We start from the raw sequence: 19,023 nt of genomic DNA, 5'->3' as shown, positions 1-19,023 counted from the left end.
CGAGACACGGAATTTCGGCCATCACTGTCAATATATCTTCAAAAAATGTAAAATAGGCTTTACATTATTAACCTCAATTTTACCGGTTGCGACGATTTTGATTGACATGCGATTGACGTGAACAGAAAATACATTTCAAAATTTGACGTTTGAATGTCACGTTGATGATCTATCTGTACAGTTGCTTGCAAAAAAAAACGGAAAACGAAAAGTTTCCTAATGTAAATTTGATTTTGTCCATTTGTCAATTAACTTTCATTTTACTTGACAAAATGACAACACCCATCGAATAATTTTAAAAAATGTCATTGAATTTTGACATTAATTCTAACCTATCTCTTGTAGAAGGTTTCACACTATGAAAAAATTGTAACAATGTGTCAGTTTTATTGTGATTCTGCAGCAAGTTTTGCAAGGTTTCGGGACAATCTACATCGAAGGGCATGTATTAGAGATCACGGCCGACGACTGTTTTGTTATGTTTTTTGCTTTGACTTTTCCTTTCACTTGATTTTCACTCTTAGTTATCTTACAAGTTTTTGCGACTTTGTGTATTTAAAGTGTTTTTCAACAATTTCATTCATAGTAAGGTCTTGTCACTCTATTTTTAAAGCGTTTTTGCGGCTATTCACATTTCGATTTATTAGAGTTTGCAGAAGGGTCTCGTTCACGATGGAATTAAATTAAATTGGACATTTTCGGTTTATTTACTTTTTGAAGATTCTATGGTTTACGTATTATCCATTTCTTTTGTTACGATGCCATTGCCTCATCATTTTATCGATCCTCGAATTAGACTCGCTTATTAGACTCTTTTCCAGGGATCAAGTAAACTCCAAATTACTCAAAAAGTTTATTGTAAAACGTGACAATATAAAAATTATATATTAACAATAAGACGGCACAGTTCCAGTCGCCGGGACCACCCAGAACGCCAGGGAATACGGGGGCATCTCCACATACGGGTGCGCCGAGACAGTTCTGGGGAGTAAATTTGGCACGTCGTTGGTGTTGGTCAATTCCAAAAGGTCGTCATTCAGGAAAATCAACCTACAAATAAAATCAATAGAAAATGCGTACATTGAGCGAATGCAAGACCTTGAGTCTATTCTCTCTACGGTGGTCAAGACGTAAGCGTGCACTTTGAGATCCTTCATCGCTAGCTCGTCGTTCAACGGGGTGGTGCCCTCGAATCGAATCTTCGCAATGCGGTTGTGCAAATTAATCCCGAAAACTACAAAATTCAAAATAAACGTGTTCGCCGGTTGATTTGAATTTTACCGGTGACAGATGAGATATTTTTGTAGTAACTTTTCGGTTGGGTACATTGGCAATAAATTCGAGTTTTAGGGGAATGAGTCGTGTGACAATCGATGACCTTGTTGCCCACTAGTTTTTTGTACAAAACGCTCACCCACCAGTCCTACCAACATCAATAATTAATCGACGATCGATAGAGTTTTATGCAATTACAGGTGATGGCTCGTAGTGTTTGTTGACCAGGGCGTAGTGGCCTTGAAAGATGGTCTGTCTGATGACCAAGTCCAAGCCGTATTGTGCCGCCACCCCCAACTTGTCTAACCAGATAAAAGTCGCGACGTAGCGATTAGAAAGGTGGAGAGCGCCGCCCCCGTAAGCAGACGAAGTTTCACCTTTAACCAATTATGAACAGGTGTCGATCAAAATGTGACAAAACCCACCCAACCAGATGCGCTTATCCGTCAACCTGTCACCCTGCACGATGGCCTTGACTGCGTTGATCTGCCACTTGAGAATGTCAAAAGTTTGCGGATCTAGAAAGTCACCGACTTTCGCCGTGGCTCCGTTGAAATAATATCTAGAAATATTTTTTAAATGTCGCTAAAACTTCTCGAGAACTTACTGATGCCACGTCACTGCATCGACCACGTGACCACCTTCTGTCAAAAACTCCCTAAGATATGCAGTACTCTGGTTGCTATCAGTTCGAGGTCGGGTCACGTCCGGACCTACGAGAAGTGAATCGGCGTATTTGGGGTACTTGCGCAACAAATTCCTCAACGTGTGGAAATCTTTGGCCAGTTGCGAGCTGTCCACTTGGTAATTAAATTGGTGGCGAAAGGAGTTGGGTTCTGGAAACACACAGAGTTGGCAGCACTGATAGCACTAGTTTGTGCGCAGTACCGTTCCCAAGCTCCCAATTTAAATTGAAATTGTGCTTGTTGGAAAAACTGATCAGTTCTTCTGCGTTTGTGGGGTCCCAGGTGTTGTTGTCAAACCTCTGGAGCACGTTCAGGTCGAAAATCAGGTCTAAGTTTGTCTTTTGAGCTAGTTTGTTCAGTTGAATCCACTCTTTTGCGTTCATGGTGAAGTTAGGTTTCTGCAAGTAGTCACAATATTTTTGTTCATAGGAGCATTCACCTCCGTCCGTTTCTCTTAGGTGATATTTGAAAGACATCGATTTGTTTGTCGTGAAGATTAGTCTGTCGGCCATGGTGCCCCCAACGCGCAAATAAGCAGGAGATAGAGCTTTCATCACTTTCAGAAGTCTTTCATTACTATAATTTGTTAGAATCAATAGGAAATAAAGTGAGAATGTCGATTTAAGTACGTGAAGTCAAAGTGCTTGAAGCCGCTCGCGATTGTTGCCGAGTCAAGCGCCACGCTTAGAAATTTCTCATTTGTCACAAATCTGGGCTTGACACCATCAATATAGACAACGTGGACTTTCTGGTTCAGATCTACCGCGAAAATCGCGAGAAGCATTATTAGAGTTACGAAACATAGAGTTACAGATAGGACGGTACAAACGCTGCCGCATTTCTTCACTGCAAATGAAAATTTAGAAGGGATCAGGGAGATTATCAAGTTTACATCTAGGTCTGTACTGTAGAGTGTCCTCGTCAAGTGTGGTGAACATTTTGTTGAAAATTTTTCAAAAATTTAAGAGTCTTGTCCTGGAAATAAACAAATATTGTAAATTGTCTTGAATAAAAAAAATGACAACTGCTCTAAATAAACTTGTTTACTATAAACATAACCTAAATTTTCGTACCTTTATTGCACCGTCGAAAACGAGAATTTTACACGATACAATTGTGCAGACATACCTGGATCTATTTATTGCGGATTATGTCGAGTTAAATTTGCAAAAATTATTTTGGAAAAAGTTTCAATTATTTTTTTCGTATATAAACAGAGACAGCGTGGGCGTGACGTAAACTGAGAGAGGGGAGTTCCGGTGGCCAACCGGAATGGACTGGCCCAGCTTCAAATCGCTCTAATCCCGCCTTTAAAATGAAAAAACCGGCGAAACATGTTAGAAATTGGATAGGACATCGATAAAAACACCAACGGGCTGTGTAAATACTGCAAAATAATTTTTTGAGGGAAATAATTGGTTGACATCAAAAAACAGGAGCCCGTTGTTGAATTGTAACAAATGAATAACGGCGAAAAAACGTGTGGCGAATTTTTGGTGCGCGTTTTTTGGAAGAAATACCAGTTGAAAATTAATTCCAGGTGAGGGAATCGCTTACGATTTGTACAAATCGATCGCATCTAACAAATTGCGCCGTTTGACCAACTTTCAGTAAGAAATTGTGGTTTTGTCGGGTCCGCGAAATAAAGCGAATAGTAGCCTGTGCGCCGCCATTACTTTTTTGACCAGCTCAAGTGACGCCACTTGGGAAAGGTGAAATTTCGTCGAAAAAAATGTCCATAGTGCAAGCCCTACGCGTGAAACCTTTGCATTCCTACATTCTGACCCGCTTCAACCGGAAGAACTTTGCAAATGACTCGACCAAGACCTCTGCGACTGCGGCCTCCGCATCGGCAGGAAGCGCCCAAGCCCCCAGCCCAAGCGCCTTCACAATCACCGGTAACTCCCACTTTCCGTAATTCCCCGCTCATCCGTGCTTTTCTGCAGGCAAACCCAACATCTCCGTGCCCCCAGACCCCGTCAAGGTCACTCTGCAGAAGCCCGACATGGACCTGCTTGTCGACACCTCGACTATCAAGAGGCAGGTGGTCGTAGATCAAATCACCAAAGCCATCTCCTTCGACAACATCCCTGGTCCCATCAGCCTGCGAATAATACACAGAATATGGGGGATGCTGCCCGTCATAAGCACCCAAATCACTGGCGGAGCGATTCAGTACTTGCTAGCTGTTGGTAATGGCCGGTTAAACGCGGATGATGGATCGAAACGCTAATTTTTCGAAAAATGTAGGTAGCTTGCTGAGCTGGAGCGGGAACATGGCGCTCTTCAAGCGATTTTTCGACCACTACGGGCCTGTGGTGCGTCTGCACGGTCCCCTAGGGGGCGACATCGTCATGGTGAGTCGCCCCGAACACGTCGCGGCGGTGTTCAAGAACGAGGGGCCCTACCCCATTCGCTCCAGTCTGGACTCGGTCGAAAAATACCGACTCCACTACAGGAAATTGAGGCATTCGGGACCGTTTCTCATGTAATTCACGGAAAATACGTGTTTCGACCGTGTTAAAATGTTTTGTAAAGGTTTGGCCCGGAGTGGGAGAAATTCCGCAAATCTGTGGAGCAACCTCTTCCTCTGCTGATCGCTCGACAGTACGACAAGATCGACGACACTTGTGACAAGTTTATTATGCGAATCGCGAGCATAAGAAATCGTCAAGAGGAAGTTCCTGGGACTTTCCAGAAAGAAATCTACAAGTGGTGCTTGGAATGCATGTGCTTGGTGACTCTGGACAAGAGATTGGGTTTCTTGGATCCGTGCGGTCTGAGTTCCACTTCCGATCCAGGAGTCTTACTGGATGGTTTGATCAAAGCGACCAAAGCGATCCAGCGGTGCGAATACGGTAAAATGACGAATTGTCAAAGCTTTGGTTAAAAATATTTGTCAAGGTCTCCACTTGTGGCAATTCTTTCCGACTCCCGCTTGGAAATCTCTGGTGGAGAATTGCGATTCAATCGACAACGTCCTGAGCAAGTACGTGCACAGAATCCAAGCTCTGATCAAGGAGAAAAAAGAAGGCGACACCACCAGCAAAGAGACGACGTGTCTCATGGAAAACGTCCTCTTGAAGCCTGGGATTATGGTGGAGGATGCCATGACGATCCTGCTCGACATGATGCTGATCGGGATCAATGCGATGACCCACACCGTCGCATTCATGCTCTACCACTTGGCCCGAAACCCCAGATGTCAAGTGAAGCTCTATAACGAGATCTCGCGTCAACCCTCCAAACTGTCTAAAGACGCGTTGGCGGCGATGCCCTATCTGCAAGCTTGCATCAAAGAGACTCTCCGACTTAAACCGCCGATTCCTCTGTTGGGACGCATTCTCCAGAACGACCTCTCCGTCTACAACTACCACATCCCGAGAGGGACTTACTTGTTGATGGTGACGAGCTTGTCGAGCTGGCGGGAAGAGTACTTCGAAGACGCTCACAAGTTCATGCCGGAGCGTTGGCTCACTCCCGTCGACGACATGCAAGTGTTTGCTTCGATTCCGTTCGGTTACGGCGCCAAGGCTTGTCTAGGTAAGGAACTGGCAGAGATGCAGATTGGAGTTTTGATAACGAAGGTAAGACAATTTGTCGAGGCACGATCGGTGTTAAATGCGAGTTTGAAACAGATCTTGCGGAACTTCAAGATCGAGTATCTTTACGGCGACATCAACAGCACCAACAAGCTGTGGGCGGCGCCGAACAAGAAACTTAGATTTAGATTTGCTGAACGCGTTTAAGTTTGTTGTTTTGGTCTTAACGTAAGTTGTGTTCTCGTTTGTATGTTTGCTTGGTGAAAATTAAAATGGAATTATTTGAAAGCTTACTTTAATTCTTAACAATTTACGAATTCACACAAACTTTGCAAGACAATCTAAAAAGCATGTTACTGAATCTGTACTAGTAAACACCAAACAGCTAACGTAACTAAGTTACATAACAAGAACAAACGTAGTTACGTTAACATTTACGTTTATACGTCGTAAAAACTGAACACTGTAATATTCGTGAACGTGGTGACAAAAACGATCTGCATTAAAACATGTACTGATAAAAACAAACAGCTATTCAGGAATGAAGAAACAAGAGTCATTCTGAACAAAACTGGACACTTAGGCCATAATCTCAACGTTTAAAAGATCAAAAAACAACAATAGAAAAAAACTGAATAGAAAATTAAAACAAACGAGGCATATGCAACCCGCTAGTCTGATAATCTAGCTCTGGATCGTGACAAGTGCCGGAAGGCCCCCAGTCGTATAAACCCTGTGAATTAGCAAGTCTATGTGTGAGTCTATGAGCTATGGAAAAACCGCCACTACCCTCGAGTTGCGTCAAAACAATGATAACTTGTCGGGTCAAGGGAGGCACAGAATCGACAGTTTTCAACGTACCGCGTGTCGACACCACGTTATAACTCTCCTGACAGTCGCACTTGACGTGAATCCACTTGTTCTCGTGTCGATTCTCCACCATGACCACCAGACCGGCCCATCCCTTCGTCAGGTAATAGGCGGTCATGCCCTCCCGACCTTCGTGTCTCTGCCCCCGAGCCAGCGTCAGCGAAATGATGGAATCGGCCAGGATGCAATCCGGAGGCGTCAGCTGCTCGGCCAGCAACTTTTTCGAGCTGTGAATCGCTAGAACATATCTTTAAAACAAGAGGTGAAGCGGGTGCGGGTCACTCGGCCGCGGGTCTACCTCGGGAAGGCCGTCAGGTCCTCCAGTCCCGTGTGCCAGTGGTTGAAGGCCAAGGGCACGACGACGTACTCGCCGGCCTCCAGCATCTTGTTGCAACCGACGAAACCGCGGACTTGTCTTTTGCTGTGCTCCACCAAGCTACCGATGGTCGAACCGTTGCGTGCTTTGAAAAGTACCACGCACAGATCTAGTTGAGATCGTTGGGATTTTTCAGACTTTCGTTGCCCTTCCTGTCGACAAAAACTCGTCAAAGTGTACCACGCAAGAGGTGCGAGGAGTTACTTGAAACAGTGTGAAGTCCACTTCGGTCGGTTCCAAAATCGTGAGCAAAATGCAAGATAAGTGTTTCTGTGAGGAAAGCGGGGGCAACACTCCCGACAGTCTGACTTCGTTCCAACCGTTCCGAGCTTTGCAGATGTCGATGCAGTCGAAGTACTTCAAGACGTCGGCGAAAGAAATCCAGAAGGTGCCGTCTTGAGGTCCCTCCGGCATCAACTCGTACCGCAACGAGCGAGTCCACTTTTCCGAAGTATCCGACCAGTCCCCTTTCCAGACGAAGTGACCTAACACCACTTTAACAGTAGTGACCTTCGACACCATCTGCTCCCACTTACCCCACGGATTTCGCAGTTTCAGAAGTCTGTGACCGTCCACGTCCCTCACATCCAGGAGAGAATAAGCGTGGCGGGGTCTCAACCCCTTGTTCTGGTACTCCACCTCGTCGACTTTCATGTTGCCGCCGCCACAAGACGCCCCCATCAAAAAAAGTGCTTGACGTGAAGACAAAAGTCTGCAAAGGAGCGAGTGATTGAGGGGAGAGTCGGATCGGGGACTTACTGTGCCCAGATGAGATCAGTGTCGAGTTCCTCTTCGGCGGGAGCGGGAATAGAAGACGCCTGGAGAGGAATGGATTCGCAAGGTGCTCCTGTCAGTGTTGCTAAACCTTCGATGGCGCGCCCAGAAACTAAAGCTTCGTAACAACCGTGGATTTTCGCGACGGCCTTTTCGATCAAAGGAACCCACAACTGTTTCCTTTTCGCCTAGATAAACACACAATTTCAGTGGAAAAAATCGATCACCTCTTTTGCAATTTTACAAGCCGTCCCCTGCCCACACGAGATTTTGCATTATTAATTAATGGCCGCAATTAAAATGATATCAAAAAATAAATCAATATCCGTTTTAACTGTGAAATCTCCGGGGAGGAGTACTCACTTGAGAGTAAAACAAATGTCCTTTTTTATCACATGGGAAGTAGTCGTCCACGAGAACGGTGGTCCAATTGCCGTCTTTACACAACCTAACTTGATAGACTCCCTGGTGGCAAAAATCTCTCGTGATCAGAACGGCCCTGATCAGATCTTCGCGTTCTGCCAACACAGCTAAGGCACTCAAGAGCCAGCAATTCCCCAAAACTCCTTGAGATATATCAGATGGATGCGGTTTCCTGAAGACGGCCCAGACCAGGTCCGAATCGGGTCCGTCGTCGACGGTGATGTCCTTGAGCCGCTTCCACTTGACGGTGTGAGCGTCCTTCACCTCCCCCGGGTTGTAGTAGAGACTGCTCGGCGACGGCGCGAACGAATCGTCCACGTAACTCTGCTTCTTCAACTTACAATATCTCACTATGTAGTTCCAATGCTTATTGGCTAGTTCCTCCTGACTCAACCTTAAGGGTTCTTCCGGAGGAGTGGTCCGAACGTCTTCGCGGATTTTCTGGCACATATCACAGATAATATGAGATTTCGTGTTTTCGAAAGTGCAGATCGTGCATTGCCAGGCTTTGATCGCGTTGGTGTTGGGCGCCACCACCTGGTCCAAGTCGCTCATCAGGCTGATCCTGGAGCGACTCCTGTTCACCACTTTCTGACTGTGGTTCACTTTGGCGTACGTGCTCTTGTTGTACTTCTTCGACGAGCCGTGTCTCGGTGAAGGATTTCTCCCGGACAGCGCCACCTCTAAACTATTTTTGTCAGTCTTGCAGGCTTTGCAGGTCGGCGCCGACAACGGATTCTTCAGGGTGCACTTGGTGCACGACCAGAACTCGCCCTTTCTCAACGTCATGTCGTTGCTCATCGTAAGAGAGCGCAGTTTCGAGCCGCAGCACGCCTCGCAGGTCAGGGAGCGGCCGCTGTTGACCAGGGTGCACTTCTTGCACGTCCACTTTTGCTCGTCGACGGGACTGTCTTCACCTGAAAACGCGTTGTGTAGATGAGGCGGAAACCTCGCAACTCGGGTACCTGGCAACAGTTGGAAATCATCGTCCAGGTCTTGGTCCAACGTCGCCAGAGGGACTTGGAGCTCGACTGACTCGTTCCAGTTTGAAGACCTTCAACGGGACAAAAAACTTGAAACCTTGAAGTTATTGTTGCGACTAATTTTTTTTAATCGATACCGTTTGCACACGTTTTTCATGACACACTTTCGTCAAATTTAAACAGAATTTGTGCTGTTCGACTAAAATGGGACAAGTCATGAAACTGATCTGAATGATAAACCAGTGAATCTCAAACTGTTTATAATTTATCGTCACAAATTTGTTGTATTTTCTTGAAGACCTGTACCAAACAAGTACTTTCAGAATAATTTTGTTTTTTGCATATCGTAATGAAAGTGACACTTTTTTACACGAAAAACCGTAGTGAAAGTAAACTTGTTTTTTGTTCGACACTGTCAGAATTTGAGAATTTTCTCCTATGTGAACGGATTTTGATAAATTTGACAACTTGTCAAAACGAAACGTCAAGCTAATTTTAAAGATTTTCAGCGATTTGGAGCCTTTGGGAGGGCTCGTCGAACAAAAAAACGTTGTATTCAACTCGTTCTTGTGTAATTTGGCCTTTTTTTGGCACTCGTGGAGCTTTAAAACTCTCGTTTCACTCGAGTTTTAAACTGGCCCACTCATGCCAAAAAAAGCCTAAATTACACACGAACTCGTTAAATAAACTACTATTACATCAAAAATCGTAGTGAAAGTAGTACTTTTTTGAATCATTTTATTCCATCTCCTTGGAGATGAATGTCAAAGCATACCTATTTTTTTTGTTGTTGTAATTTTTCATAAAACCTTTTAGACCAAATTTATCAACTTACATCGATATGCAAAAAAGTAGTGTGTACACGTTATGGAAGTCTCTTTTTTTCACTTATTTGCTTTAACTCATGAAAAAAAGTATGACTTTCATAACTAGTTGTACAAATAACTACCTATTTCGTTTTTTCCGTTCAACTTCTAATCACTAAATTTATCAAATGTTATCGAACGGTTATTTGTAAATCATTGATTGTTGTTGTTGTTCAATCTCTTATGTGAAAATCTATTTTAAATAACTGTCTGGGATTCCTTTTACTTCCACAAACAAGAGACAAGAGATTTAAAAAAAAATACACCTCCACCATTTTTTAAATCATTAATTATTAATTTTCTATTAGGAACATGGATAGATTTGTTTTAAAAAATATTTATTTAATACATGACAAAAATACCAAGATTTTTTAAATATCCAGCGCATCCACCATTTTTGCGCACTGGAAAATCCCAACTTTTCTTTATTGATATTTGAGATCGCAATTTTTGGTTTTGTCCACTAAATTCGTCACAAGGGATCTATAAAAATTTTTAATCCCGGCGCATATACCAATTTTCAAATTATACTAATTTTCTTTGTTAACATTGGAGATAGAAATCTGCGGTTTTCTCTGCTCAATTCGCGACAATAAAATCTATCAAGCACAGTTCTTAAATTTGATGTAGTTCACTGGACCGATAGATTTCTTATTAAAAATATTTTGGCGCATCCACCATTTTTGCACTTAATAAATTATTCTTTTGCTGTTTTTTCTGTTAAATTTGCCACAGTGCAATTTATAAAATCCAGTTTTCAAACCTATCCTGACTCACCACATCACATATTTCAAAAAATGTCCCAGCGCATCCACCATTTTGGTTTGCTCCATCATTTTTCAATTTTATTTTTTAATATTTGAAACAGAATTTTTTTCTCGGCTCAATTCGTAATAATAAAATCTATGAAACACCATTCTTAAATTTGATTTCCCCCACCGGGCAACAAAGACATCAACAGACTTCCTTCGGCGCATCCACCATTTTTCCATATTATAAATTCTTAATTTTCTAATTAATATTTGGAAAACAAATTTGAAGTTTTCGCCATTTCATTAGCAAGAACGTAATCTATAAATCACTGTTTCTAAATGTAGCTCATAAGAGATATCGATTGATTTTTTCTTCTAAAATTTCCTCCAGTTAAACTTCCTGCGTAATTTAATAGAAGCGAAAAGGAAAAAGAAGATTCTATAAATGGTACAAAAGAAGCAAAACGATTTCCCAGTAGTATTGAATTATTGATAAGATGATACTTTATCACACCCGGAAATATTTTTCTACCTCGTGGTTTTAACGCTATTGAATTAATACGAGGAATTGGTGAAGATTATCATGTCATATTAGCATTAAAGGCAAACCACATGTATTAAAAACGTAAAAAAATCGTTAACACTAAAAATTATCTTGAAATGGTGCAAAGAAAAATCACGTGTGGAGAAATATCTATTCGTTGGATGAATTTTATAATCACGATTTTGACAACAACCACATCAATGCAATAATTGGCAAGTTACAAGATTTTTCTTTAATATTCAAAAAAATATTTTCAAAAAGTTGTGTTAAAAAATGACATTGTTTTCGCTTTCAACATAAAAACTGTCTTTTTTCGCAACACGAAAATAGTTGTTGTGCAACACAACAAAAAGAAACCGTAGTTTATGAACCCATTTTCAGAGCGAGCAACGCTTACCAATCGACATAGAACATCACGACCGTTGCACTTATCACCGACTAAATAGATCAGTGATAAGCCCGAATTGACGTAACATCAGCTTTGTATTTTTTTATTGACTTACAGTGGCGTGGAGGCGCTGCCTCTGTCCTCCGTGACCGTCACCGTGCACGGTTCATTCAGACTCGGTCTCATCCTCGGCCCCTTGCAAATGTCGCACTTGAAATTATTAAAATCATTGTAAGCGAACGAACACTGTCGACACGTCCATTTCCTCTTGTCGAAGGGCCAGTTCGTGGTCACCGTGCTGGCACTAGACTTCAGTGCTTGCAATCTTCAACAAAAAAATTAAATAAACAACGTTCTGAAAACACCTGGAAAAACAACGAGATGACAGTTTATACGATCATGCCAAGAAACAACATAAGAAGACCCAGTGGCGCCAAGTCGGAAGTAGAAAAGTCGAAAGATGAAGCGCTAGAAGCTTAGTGCAGCGAAAATATTGCCGAATTGTGATCGGGCGTGAGTTTGTGACAAGTGAAACGAGAATTTGGGGCGAAGATTATCGTGAAACGGTGGAAAAAATGGGGGTAGAGAATGTGAGGACTCACAATCTCAAGTGAGGATTACTTTGGACAAAACTGATTACGCCAAAAAAATTCTCGGAATTCGAGTGGCGGTAAAAACGGGAGACTACTCCTCAGTCTTTTGGCCTTGAACGTGAACAACGTGAGACAATGACGTAAGACCCTCGGTACCACTTACATCTTGTCGTGTTGTTCGCTGTCAAATTCCCCCCCTTTCTTGTTATGCGCGTTGACGATCCCCTGGTTCTCGTAGATGTGTGTCTTTTCTTTGTCGGGTTCCGAAATGCCAATGTAGGTGTAGAGAGTGGTGGCAGTGGCACCTTCATTGCACGTAATATCACCGGTACTTCTGTTCAAATTGAGATTACTATATCTAGCGGTAATGCCGTCGAAGGAATGTTGGGAGGCTTGGATGTCGGTCATCGAGGTGCTCGATTTCGGAAAGGCGCTTTCCAGCACTTCGTTGCCCAGACTTCTGCGGTTGATGTTCGGGACGTGGAGATTCTGTGAGGAAGGTAGTTCGGAGAAGGAGCGTCGATACGAGGGCTTCTGGTTGTGACTGGGGTTCCTCAACGCCTCATTGTCGGCCCAATTATCAACCTGTAATATAAAAAGGATCGCCTGAAAATTTTATTAACCAATCAATAGCGATTAATAATTCACACGCACAGTTCTAGTTGCGTTATGACTTCTGGACTATTAATAAACGGTAAAAACGCTACATTAGGCGCGGTAATAACGCTTCATGAATATTCATGGTTTTACACGTTAGCGCAATGGATTTGTTCCGATTCGTTTTGTTAATTTCGCAAGTTTTCACGCTGAAAAACTGTCTTTCTGAACTGGTACGAACAGGTAGCTCCCAAAATGACGTATTTAATGCAATAATGGAGATACAGCACCACGTGAACTTTTACATTTCGAAATTGGGTCGACGAACTGTTCCAAGAGGTATTTACGTTTATTACGAGTACCAAAAATAGATTAAAATTTGTCCAACGCGCTCACAGAAGCGACGAACAGAATACATTTTAATGCATGCAGTTAGAGACAATTAAAATAATTCAACTTTGAAGTTTGGCTGTCGCGAACGGCGATAAATCACACTAATCTGTCATTGTCGATGGAAGGATTACCTCGTGTCGGGGATTAACAGGATTAGATCTGTTTTATCCTAACTAAGCACTAAGCGAAACTAACTGGCGCAAAACTGAAAGATAAAAATTAGACAAGAACTTGTGGACTGTTTTTAAAAGCGGATAAAAATGATAGCGTGAAGAATAAAAAAATCACCGATTGCTGATGCGAACTGGAGAAACGAAAGAACGAATCGAGTTTATGATTCGTAAAAGTCGTATTTTATTGGAGAAGTTAAAAGTAACTATGTAATTGTGAATTGTGACTAGTTTGTGAAGCAGAGTGAGTATGTGATTGTGAAAAGCGACGAGTTCAGTTTTGCAAAGTGAGAATTGTGTGAGCATTGGAAAAGAGGAGACTCAAATACAAGGTTTCGAAATAAAGAGTTGAAGATTTTGGTAGCAATGAAGATGCTGAATGAAACAATCAGTTTTGAAGAAACAAATTTAAATAAAAAGAGGCAGAGGAAGAATAAAATTTGGGGGACTGCCGAAAATGGAAGAGAGCGTGAACGAAGTTAAAAAAAGAAAAAAACTAGTTCGGAGAGAATTCGAGAGCTTTACAAATGATGATGGACACAGACAAAAAAGATTATTATCACTTATCACTTTTTTTCTCTTGAAAAGGAGAATTTTATCAATCTTATCGTTTAGCTTGAGAAGATATATCCTGATTGTTTAATAGTTTTGGAGTAAATAATAAATAAAACCGTTGTTTTTGTCATGTTTCTTTATTTTAGTTATGATTTTAATGTCAAAAAACATACTATTTGATCTTTGCGTATTTCTTTGGTGACATCGCAATTTCAAACTTACCGCCAAAACTGGCCACTCTGGTTGGTTGTCTGGCTATATCGAGCGTTTTTATTGGTCGACCGCGTGATACGTAATTGTGCATTTTAACATCTTTTGTTTTTTATTCTCAAACAGAAAACAATCGTATTTTGGACGTTTTGTGCCATCACGAAAAAAAAAAGAATGAAAATTGAAAAAAAGTTGAGCGATTCTTTACCTTAATAATAACGCTGGGATTAAAATTGCTGTTGAAATCGGACGTGTAGGGGGCATCGCAAGCTTCGCAAACATCCCTGTTAGGTCCGTTGAGTAAAGTACAGCGCTTACACGTCCACGAATTGGCGATCGCACCTTTAACCTTCCACGTGTAACTGGGACTGTGTCCCGTGTTAATCCCGCTCGCAGTAGTTCGAATGTTAGTTGGTATCAACGGATCACAGTGAATTTGTTGCGCCACCGAACAACTGAAACTTTTTATGCTCGAAAGCGAGATGAAACTATTCTTGGCCCTTTGACACACGCAAGTCAGCGGCCTATCACAATTCAGAATGTCGTAGTTCCTGTAGTTGGGCTGTTCGATGGGGGTGAGCGAAGCGCAATTTTTGCAGGGCGATTGAGCAACGTTCATTATTCCCACGGTAGAGTCGCACACGATGCACCTCCCGACGACCGAACTGAACGTGACGGAGCAGTCCGTGCAGAGACTGAGTCGGACCAGGTCAGGCAGACTGTTGGACTTTTTGACAGAGGAGGGCCCCCTGCTGTCGATATTTTTGACCGAGGCGCTCCGATGCACCAACAGAAAGGTGTTAACGACGGTGTCTCGCACCAGCGTGGAGCAAGACCGCTTTTCCGACTCGCTGAAAACGACAAAGTCAATCCTGAAGAGTTTATTGATCCTCTCGCTTTGGGGATTTATCGGGAATTACCTGTGCGGCGGCCGATCGAGGGACGAATGGGGGATGGATCTGAGCCTTCTGATCACTGTGCAGTTGGCGCCGCCACCGAACGGCTCCCCCGCCTCATGCCCTTTGTTTGTGTGCCGGACCTGCCTGCTGGTGCCGCATCTGACGCATTTCAGCTGTTCGGTGGGATTTATCAGGCTGCACGACCCGCAATGCCACTGAAGGACCGAGGCGATCGCACCCATGGCGGATGGCACATGGCTAAGACACCCATCAAAACACCGAAACTGTGTCAACGGAACGCGACGAACAGCTGATGCGTCTCCACTGCTGTTTTCAAATTATTCGCCATGTTGAAAAACACGCGCGCACGCTCGACAACACCTAAACTAGACAACCAACAATACATCCAACCCCCAAAAACCTAATAAAAAATTAAACAAACCCGTTTACGTCTTTATTTTATTAAATTCACACTAAAACATTATATCCTGTCGGCCTCCGAAGGTTTCTTCTCGGCAGCGTCGATCTTCGCCGCGATCTCAGCATATTTCTCCGCTCTGTACGCTTTTCTAGCCTCATCCAACAAAACATTATGAATCAAATTCCTGTTTGTCTGCATTTCAGGCAAAAGCGACGGATAGGGATTGCCGCGCAACTCCAAAATGGCCTTTAACCTAGTCTCTGGATAAATCGTGGGGGCCCTCAATAATCTAGTGTAAGCCGTGGTATAATTTGAATATCTTGGCACAAGAACTTTAAACAACTTGTGTACTAGTTGTTTTTCAACCAACCAATAATCAGCCATCTCCATTGTTTCTTTGTGACAATCGCCATACCTAATAGCGTCTGATATTAGCTGCAACAGTCAAAATTAGGTTAGGTGTTAAAAGGGGGCGATCAATAATTACCCTTTCGGCGTACATTCGCGACTCGTCAGCTCTAGGGTAGTTCAATTCGAGGCGTTCGTGTTTAACCAGAGCTGTCACAGTTTTTCGGAGTTTGTCCAAACGAGCTTCGGGGCCCCCCGGTGATCGGAACTTGCGTAAGCGAGGATTCACTTTTGTTCGTAGCTGGGATACCAATTTCGACACCTCTGCCTGATTCATGTCGAACTGAGTCCAATTCAGTCGAAAATAATTGTATTAATTGGAGATAAAATGGATGTTTTGAGGTTAGGATGTGATTGAGGTCACACGGAATTTTGATATCATAACCTTAAAAATATTAAAGTTAGTGTGGTTAGTAGTTACACGGTTTCCATCAAAAATACAAAAGCTACGAGCCATATTAGAAATCAAACAGCGCAAATTATTTTAATTTATTATCAGTTAATATTATTATTAGCGGTTCATGGTTTTTTCGAAAAAAATTTTTGTCGCCCATTCGAACCAAATTGCAGTCAGTTATTGTATAGGAAGAGTTGAATTCAGGTATAGTAAAAGTTCCACCCATTGAACCCATTTTTTGCTGTGGGAGCCAAAAATATGGATTTTTTGGTTTTTTGCGAATTTCTCTAAAACGGAAAAATCCAGGTAAATTTTTTTCGGCTCAGAAGAAGCGCCTTGACAAGAGCAATCCAACGGTGCAAAATTCATTGCCATATGTGGCTTAATAAGGGAGCTATGGGCATTTAAATGATTTTCCGAAGTGAAAATTAGATAGAAGGGGGGGGTACGTGGTTTTTTTCCGAAATTTTTTTGTCGCCGATTCGAACCAAATTGCTGTCAGTTATTGTATAGGAAGAGTTGAATTCAGGTATAGTAAAAGTTCCACCCATTGAACCCATTTTTTGCTGTGGGAGCCAAAAATATGGGTTTTTTGGTTTTTTGCGAATTTCTCTAAAACGGAAAAATCCAGGTAAATTTTTTTCGGCTCAGAAGAAGCGCCTTGACAAGAGCAATCCAACGGTGCAAAATTCATTGCCATATGTGGCTTAATAAGGGAGCTATGGGCATTTAAATGATTTTCCGAAGTGAAAATTAGATAGAAGGGGGGGTACGTGGTTTTTTTCCGAAATTTTTTTGTCGCCGATTCGAACCAAATTGCAGTCAGTTATTGTATAGGAAGAGTTGAATTCAGGTATAGTAAAAGTTCCACCCATTGAACCCATTTTTTGCTGTGGGAGCCAAAAATATGGATTTTTTGGTTTTTTGCGAATTTCTCTAAAACGGAAAAATCCAGGTAAATTTTTTTCGGCTCAGAAGAAGCGCCTTGACAAGAGCAATCCAACGGTGCAAAATTCATTGCCATCTGTGGCTTAATAAGGGAGCTATGGGCGTTTAAATGATTTTCCGAAGTGAAAATTAGATAGAAGGGGGGGTACGTGGTTTTTTTCCGAAATTTTTTTGTCGCCGATTCGAACCAAATTGCAGTCAGTTATTGTATAGGAAGAGTTGAATTCAGGTATAGTAAAAGTTCCACCCATTGAACCCATTTTTTGCTGTGGGAGCCAAAAATATGGATTTTTTGGTTTTTTGCGAATTTCTCTAAAACGGAAAAATCCAGGTAAATTTTTTTCGGCTCAGAAGAAGCGCCTTGACAAGAGCAATCCAACGGTGCAAAATTCATTGCCATATGTGGCTTAATAAGGGAGCTATGGGCATTTAAATGATTTTCCGAAGTGAAAATTAGATAGAAGGGGGGGGTACGTGGTTTTTTTCCGAAATTTTTTTGTCGCCGATTCGAACCAAATTGCTGTCAGTTATTGTATAGGAAGAGTTGAATTCAGGTATAGTAAAAGTTCCACCCATTGAACCCATTTTTTGCTGTGGGAGCCAAAAATATGGATTTTTTGGTTTTTTGCAAATTTCTCTAAAACGGAAAAATCCAGGTAAATTTTTTTCGGCTCAGAAGAAGCGCCTTGACAAGAGCAATCCAACGGTGTAAAATTCATTGCCATATGTGGCTTAATAAGGGAGCTATGGGCGTTTAAATGATTTTCCGAAGTGAAAATTAGATAGAAGGGGGGGGGTACGTGGTTTTTTTCCGAAATTTTTTTGTCGCCGATTCGAACCAAATTGCAGTCAGTTATTGTATAGGAAGAGTTGAATTCAGGTATAGTAAAAGTTCCACCCATTGAACCCATTTTTTGCTGTGGGAGCCAAAAATATGGATTTTTTGGTTTTTTGCGAATTTCTCTAAAACGGAAAAATCCAGGTAAATTTTTTTCGGCTCAGAAGAAGCGCCTTGACAAGAGCAATCCAACGGTGCAAAATTCATTGCCATATGTGGCTTAATAAGGGAGCTATGGGCATTTAAATGATTTTCCGAAGTGAAAATTAGATAGAAGGGGGGGGTACGTGGTTTTTTTCCGAAATTTTTTTGTCGCCGATTCGAACCAAATTGCTGTCAGTTATTGTATAGGAAGAGTTGAATTCAGGTATAGTAAAAGTTCCACCCATTGAACCCATTTTTTGCTGTGGGAGCCAAAAATATGGATTTTTTGGTTTTTTGGCGAATTTCTCTAAAACGGAAAAATCCAGGTAAATTTTTTTCGGCTCAGAAGAAGCGCCTTGACAAGAGCAATCCAACGGTGCAAAATTCATTGCCATATGTGGCTTAATAAGGGAGCTATGGGCATTTAAATGATTTTCCGAAGTGAAAATTAGATAGAAGGGGGGGGTACGTGGTTTTTTTCCGAAATTTTTTTGTCGCCGATTCGAACCAAATTGCTGTCAGTTATTGTATAGGAAGAGTTGAATTCAGGTATAGTAAAAGTTCCACCCATTGAACCCATTTTTTGCTGTGGGAGCCAAAAATATGGATTTTTTGGTTTTTTGGCGAATTTCTCTAAAACGGAAAAATCCAGGTAAATTTTTTTCGGCTCAGAAGAAGCGCCTTGACAAGAGCAATCCAACGGTGCAAAATTCATTGCCATATGTGGCTTAATAAGGGAGCTATGGGCATTTAAATGATTTTCCGAAGTGAAAATTAGATAGAAGGGGGGGGTACGTGGTTTTTTCCGAAATTTTTTTGTCGCCGATTCGAACCAAATTGCAGTCAGTTATTGTATAGGAAGAGTTGAATTCAGGTATAGTAAAAGTTCCACCCATTGAACCCATTTTTTGCTGTGGGAGCCAAAAATATGGATTTTTTGGTTTTTTGCAAATTTCTCTAAAACGGAAAAA

At 42.0% G+C, this 19,023-nt stretch overlaps 4 protein-coding genes across 7 annotated transcripts; 1 reads left to right on the top strand and 3 right to left on the bottom strand.

Annotated features, from left to right (window-relative positions):
- Positions 1 to 840: 840 nt before the first annotated feature.
- LOC138132502 (heparanase-like) lies at positions 841 to 3,223 on the bottom strand. 2 transcript variants are annotated; one of them, XM_069050012.1, is made up of 10 exons: positions 3,090 to 3,223; positions 2,854 to 2,936; positions 2,591 to 2,807; positions 2,164 to 2,537; positions 1,883 to 2,111; positions 1,701 to 1,837; positions 1,474 to 1,652; positions 1,282 to 1,423; positions 1,099 to 1,234; positions 841 to 1,050 (listed from the first exon to the last, which is right to left on the bottom strand). In XM_069050012.1, exons 2-10 carry the CDS (start codon positions 2,897 to 2,899, stop codon positions 888 to 890), a joined length of 1,623 nt encoding a protein of 540 aa, XP_068906113.1. In that variant the 5' UTR covers positions 2,900 to 2,936; positions 3,090 to 3,223; the 3' UTR covers positions 841 to 887. The 2 variants fall into 2 exon arrangements, with proteins under 2 accessions (XP_068906113.1, XP_068906112.1); XM_069050011.1 differs by having other exon boundaries at positions 3,035 to 3,188.
- Positions 3,224 to 3,356: 133 nt separating this feature from the next.
- On the top strand, positions 3,357 to 5,791 carry LOC138132500 (probable cytochrome P450 301a1, mitochondrial). The gene is made up of 7 exons (XM_069050010.1): positions 3,357 to 3,501; positions 3,573 to 3,859; positions 3,908 to 4,153; positions 4,212 to 4,449; positions 4,500 to 4,819; positions 4,866 to 5,548; positions 5,600 to 5,791. The coding sequence occupies exons 2-7, from the start codon at positions 3,694 to 3,696 to the stop codon at positions 5,708 to 5,710; spliced, it is 1,764 nt and encodes a 587-aa protein (XP_068906111.1). The 5' UTR covers positions 3,357 to 3,501; positions 3,573 to 3,693; the 3' UTR covers positions 5,711 to 5,791.
- Positions 5,782 to 15,260, bottom strand: LOC138132499 (calpain-D-like). Of its 3 annotated transcripts, XM_069050009.1 has the most exons (11): positions 14,918 to 15,259; positions 14,206 to 14,869; positions 12,236 to 12,657; positions 11,595 to 11,804; positions 8,912 to 9,000; positions 7,887 to 8,863; positions 7,509 to 7,711; positions 7,286 to 7,461; positions 6,954 to 7,234; positions 6,672 to 6,901; positions 5,782 to 6,621 (listed from the first exon to the last, which is right to left on the bottom strand). In XM_069050009.1, exons 1-11 carry the CDS (start codon positions 15,136 to 15,138, stop codon positions 6,147 to 6,149), a joined length of 3,948 nt encoding a protein of 1,315 aa, XP_068906110.1. In that variant the 5' UTR covers positions 15,139 to 15,259; the 3' UTR covers positions 5,782 to 6,146. The 3 variants fall into 3 exon arrangements, with proteins under 3 accessions (XP_068906110.1, XP_068906108.1, XP_068906109.1); XM_069050007.1 differs by having other exon boundaries at positions 7,887 to 9,000; positions 14,918 to 15,260; XM_069050008.1 differs by having other exon boundaries at positions 7,887 to 9,000; positions 14,206 to 14,848; positions 14,918 to 15,260.
- Positions 15,261 to 15,337: 77 nt separating this feature from the next.
- On the bottom strand, positions 15,338 to 16,122 carry mRpL17 (mitochondrial ribosomal protein L17). The gene is made up of 2 exons (XM_069050013.1): positions 15,805 to 16,122; positions 15,338 to 15,752 (listed from the first exon to the last, which is right to left on the bottom strand). The coding sequence occupies exons 1-2, from the start codon at positions 16,000 to 16,002 to the stop codon at positions 15,378 to 15,380; spliced, it is 573 nt and encodes a 190-aa protein (XP_068906114.1). The 5' UTR covers positions 16,003 to 16,122; the 3' UTR covers positions 15,338 to 15,377.
- Between the last annotated feature and the right edge of the window lie 2,901 nt (positions 16,123 to 19,023).

The sequence above is a fragment of the Tenebrio molitor genome, chromosome 6 (assembly GCF_963966145.1).
Source record: "Tenebrio molitor chromosome 6, icTenMoli1.1, whole genome shotgun sequence".
In the NCBI taxonomy this organism is placed as follows: domain Eukaryota; kingdom Metazoa; phylum Arthropoda; class Insecta; order Coleoptera; family Tenebrionidae; genus Tenebrio; species Tenebrio molitor.
The sequence above is the reverse complement of the archived record's forward strand: the minus strand, read 5'-3'. Positions and strand labels throughout refer to the sequence as shown.

What these genes read in the sequence shown, in the direction of transcription:
- LOC138132502 (XM_069050012.1), bottom strand. Translation starts at nt 2,899, where the DNA reads ATGTTCACCACACTTGACGAGGACACTCTACAGTACAGACCTAGAT. An exon ending in AAATTGGGAGCTTGGGAACG is followed by an intron (nt 2,112 to 2,163) that starts GTACTGCGCACA and finishes GTGTGTTTCCAG; the next exon opens with AACCCAACTCCTTTCGCCAC. An exon ending in GGATAAGCGCATCTGGTTGG is followed by an intron (nt 1,653 to 1,700) that starts GTGGGTTTTGTC and finishes AATTGGTTAAAG; the next exon opens with GTGAAACTTCGTCTGCTTAC.
- LOC138132500 (XM_069050010.1), top strand. Translation starts at nt 3,694, where the DNA reads ATGTCCATAGTGCAAGCCCTACGCGTGAAACCTTTGCATTCCTACATT. An exon ending in CATTCGGGACCGTTTCTCAT is followed by an intron (nt 4,450 to 4,499) that starts GTAATTCACGGA and finishes TGTTTTGTAAAG; the next exon opens with GTTTGGCCCGGAGTGGGAGA. An exon ending in TTGGAGTTTTGATAACGAAG is followed by an intron (nt 5,549 to 5,599) that starts GTAAGACAATTT and finishes AGTTTGAAACAG; the next exon opens with ATCTTGCGGAACTTCAAGAT.
- LOC138132499 (XM_069050007.1), bottom strand. Translation starts at nt 15,138, where the DNA reads ATGGGTGCGATCGCCTCGGTCCTTCAGTGGCATTGCGGGTCGTGCAGC. An exon ending in GGCAGCGCCTCCACGCCACT is followed by an intron (nt 9,001 to 11,594) that starts GTAAGTCAATAA and finishes GTCCCGTTGAAG; the next exon opens with GTCTTCAAACTGGAACGAGT. An exon ending in GACATTTGTTTTACTCTCAA is followed by an intron (nt 7,712 to 7,886) that starts GTGAGTACTCCT and finishes GTGTTTATCTAG; the next exon opens with GCGAAAAGGAAACAGTTGTG.
- mRpL17 (XM_069050013.1), bottom strand. Translation starts at nt 16,002, where the DNA reads ATGAATCAGGCAGAGGTGTCGAAATTGGTATCCCAGCTACGAACAAAA. An exon ending in CGCGAATGTACGCCGAAAGG is followed by an intron (nt 15,753 to 15,804) that starts GTAATTATTGAT and finishes TGACTGTTGCAG; the next exon opens with CTAATATCAGACGCTATTAG.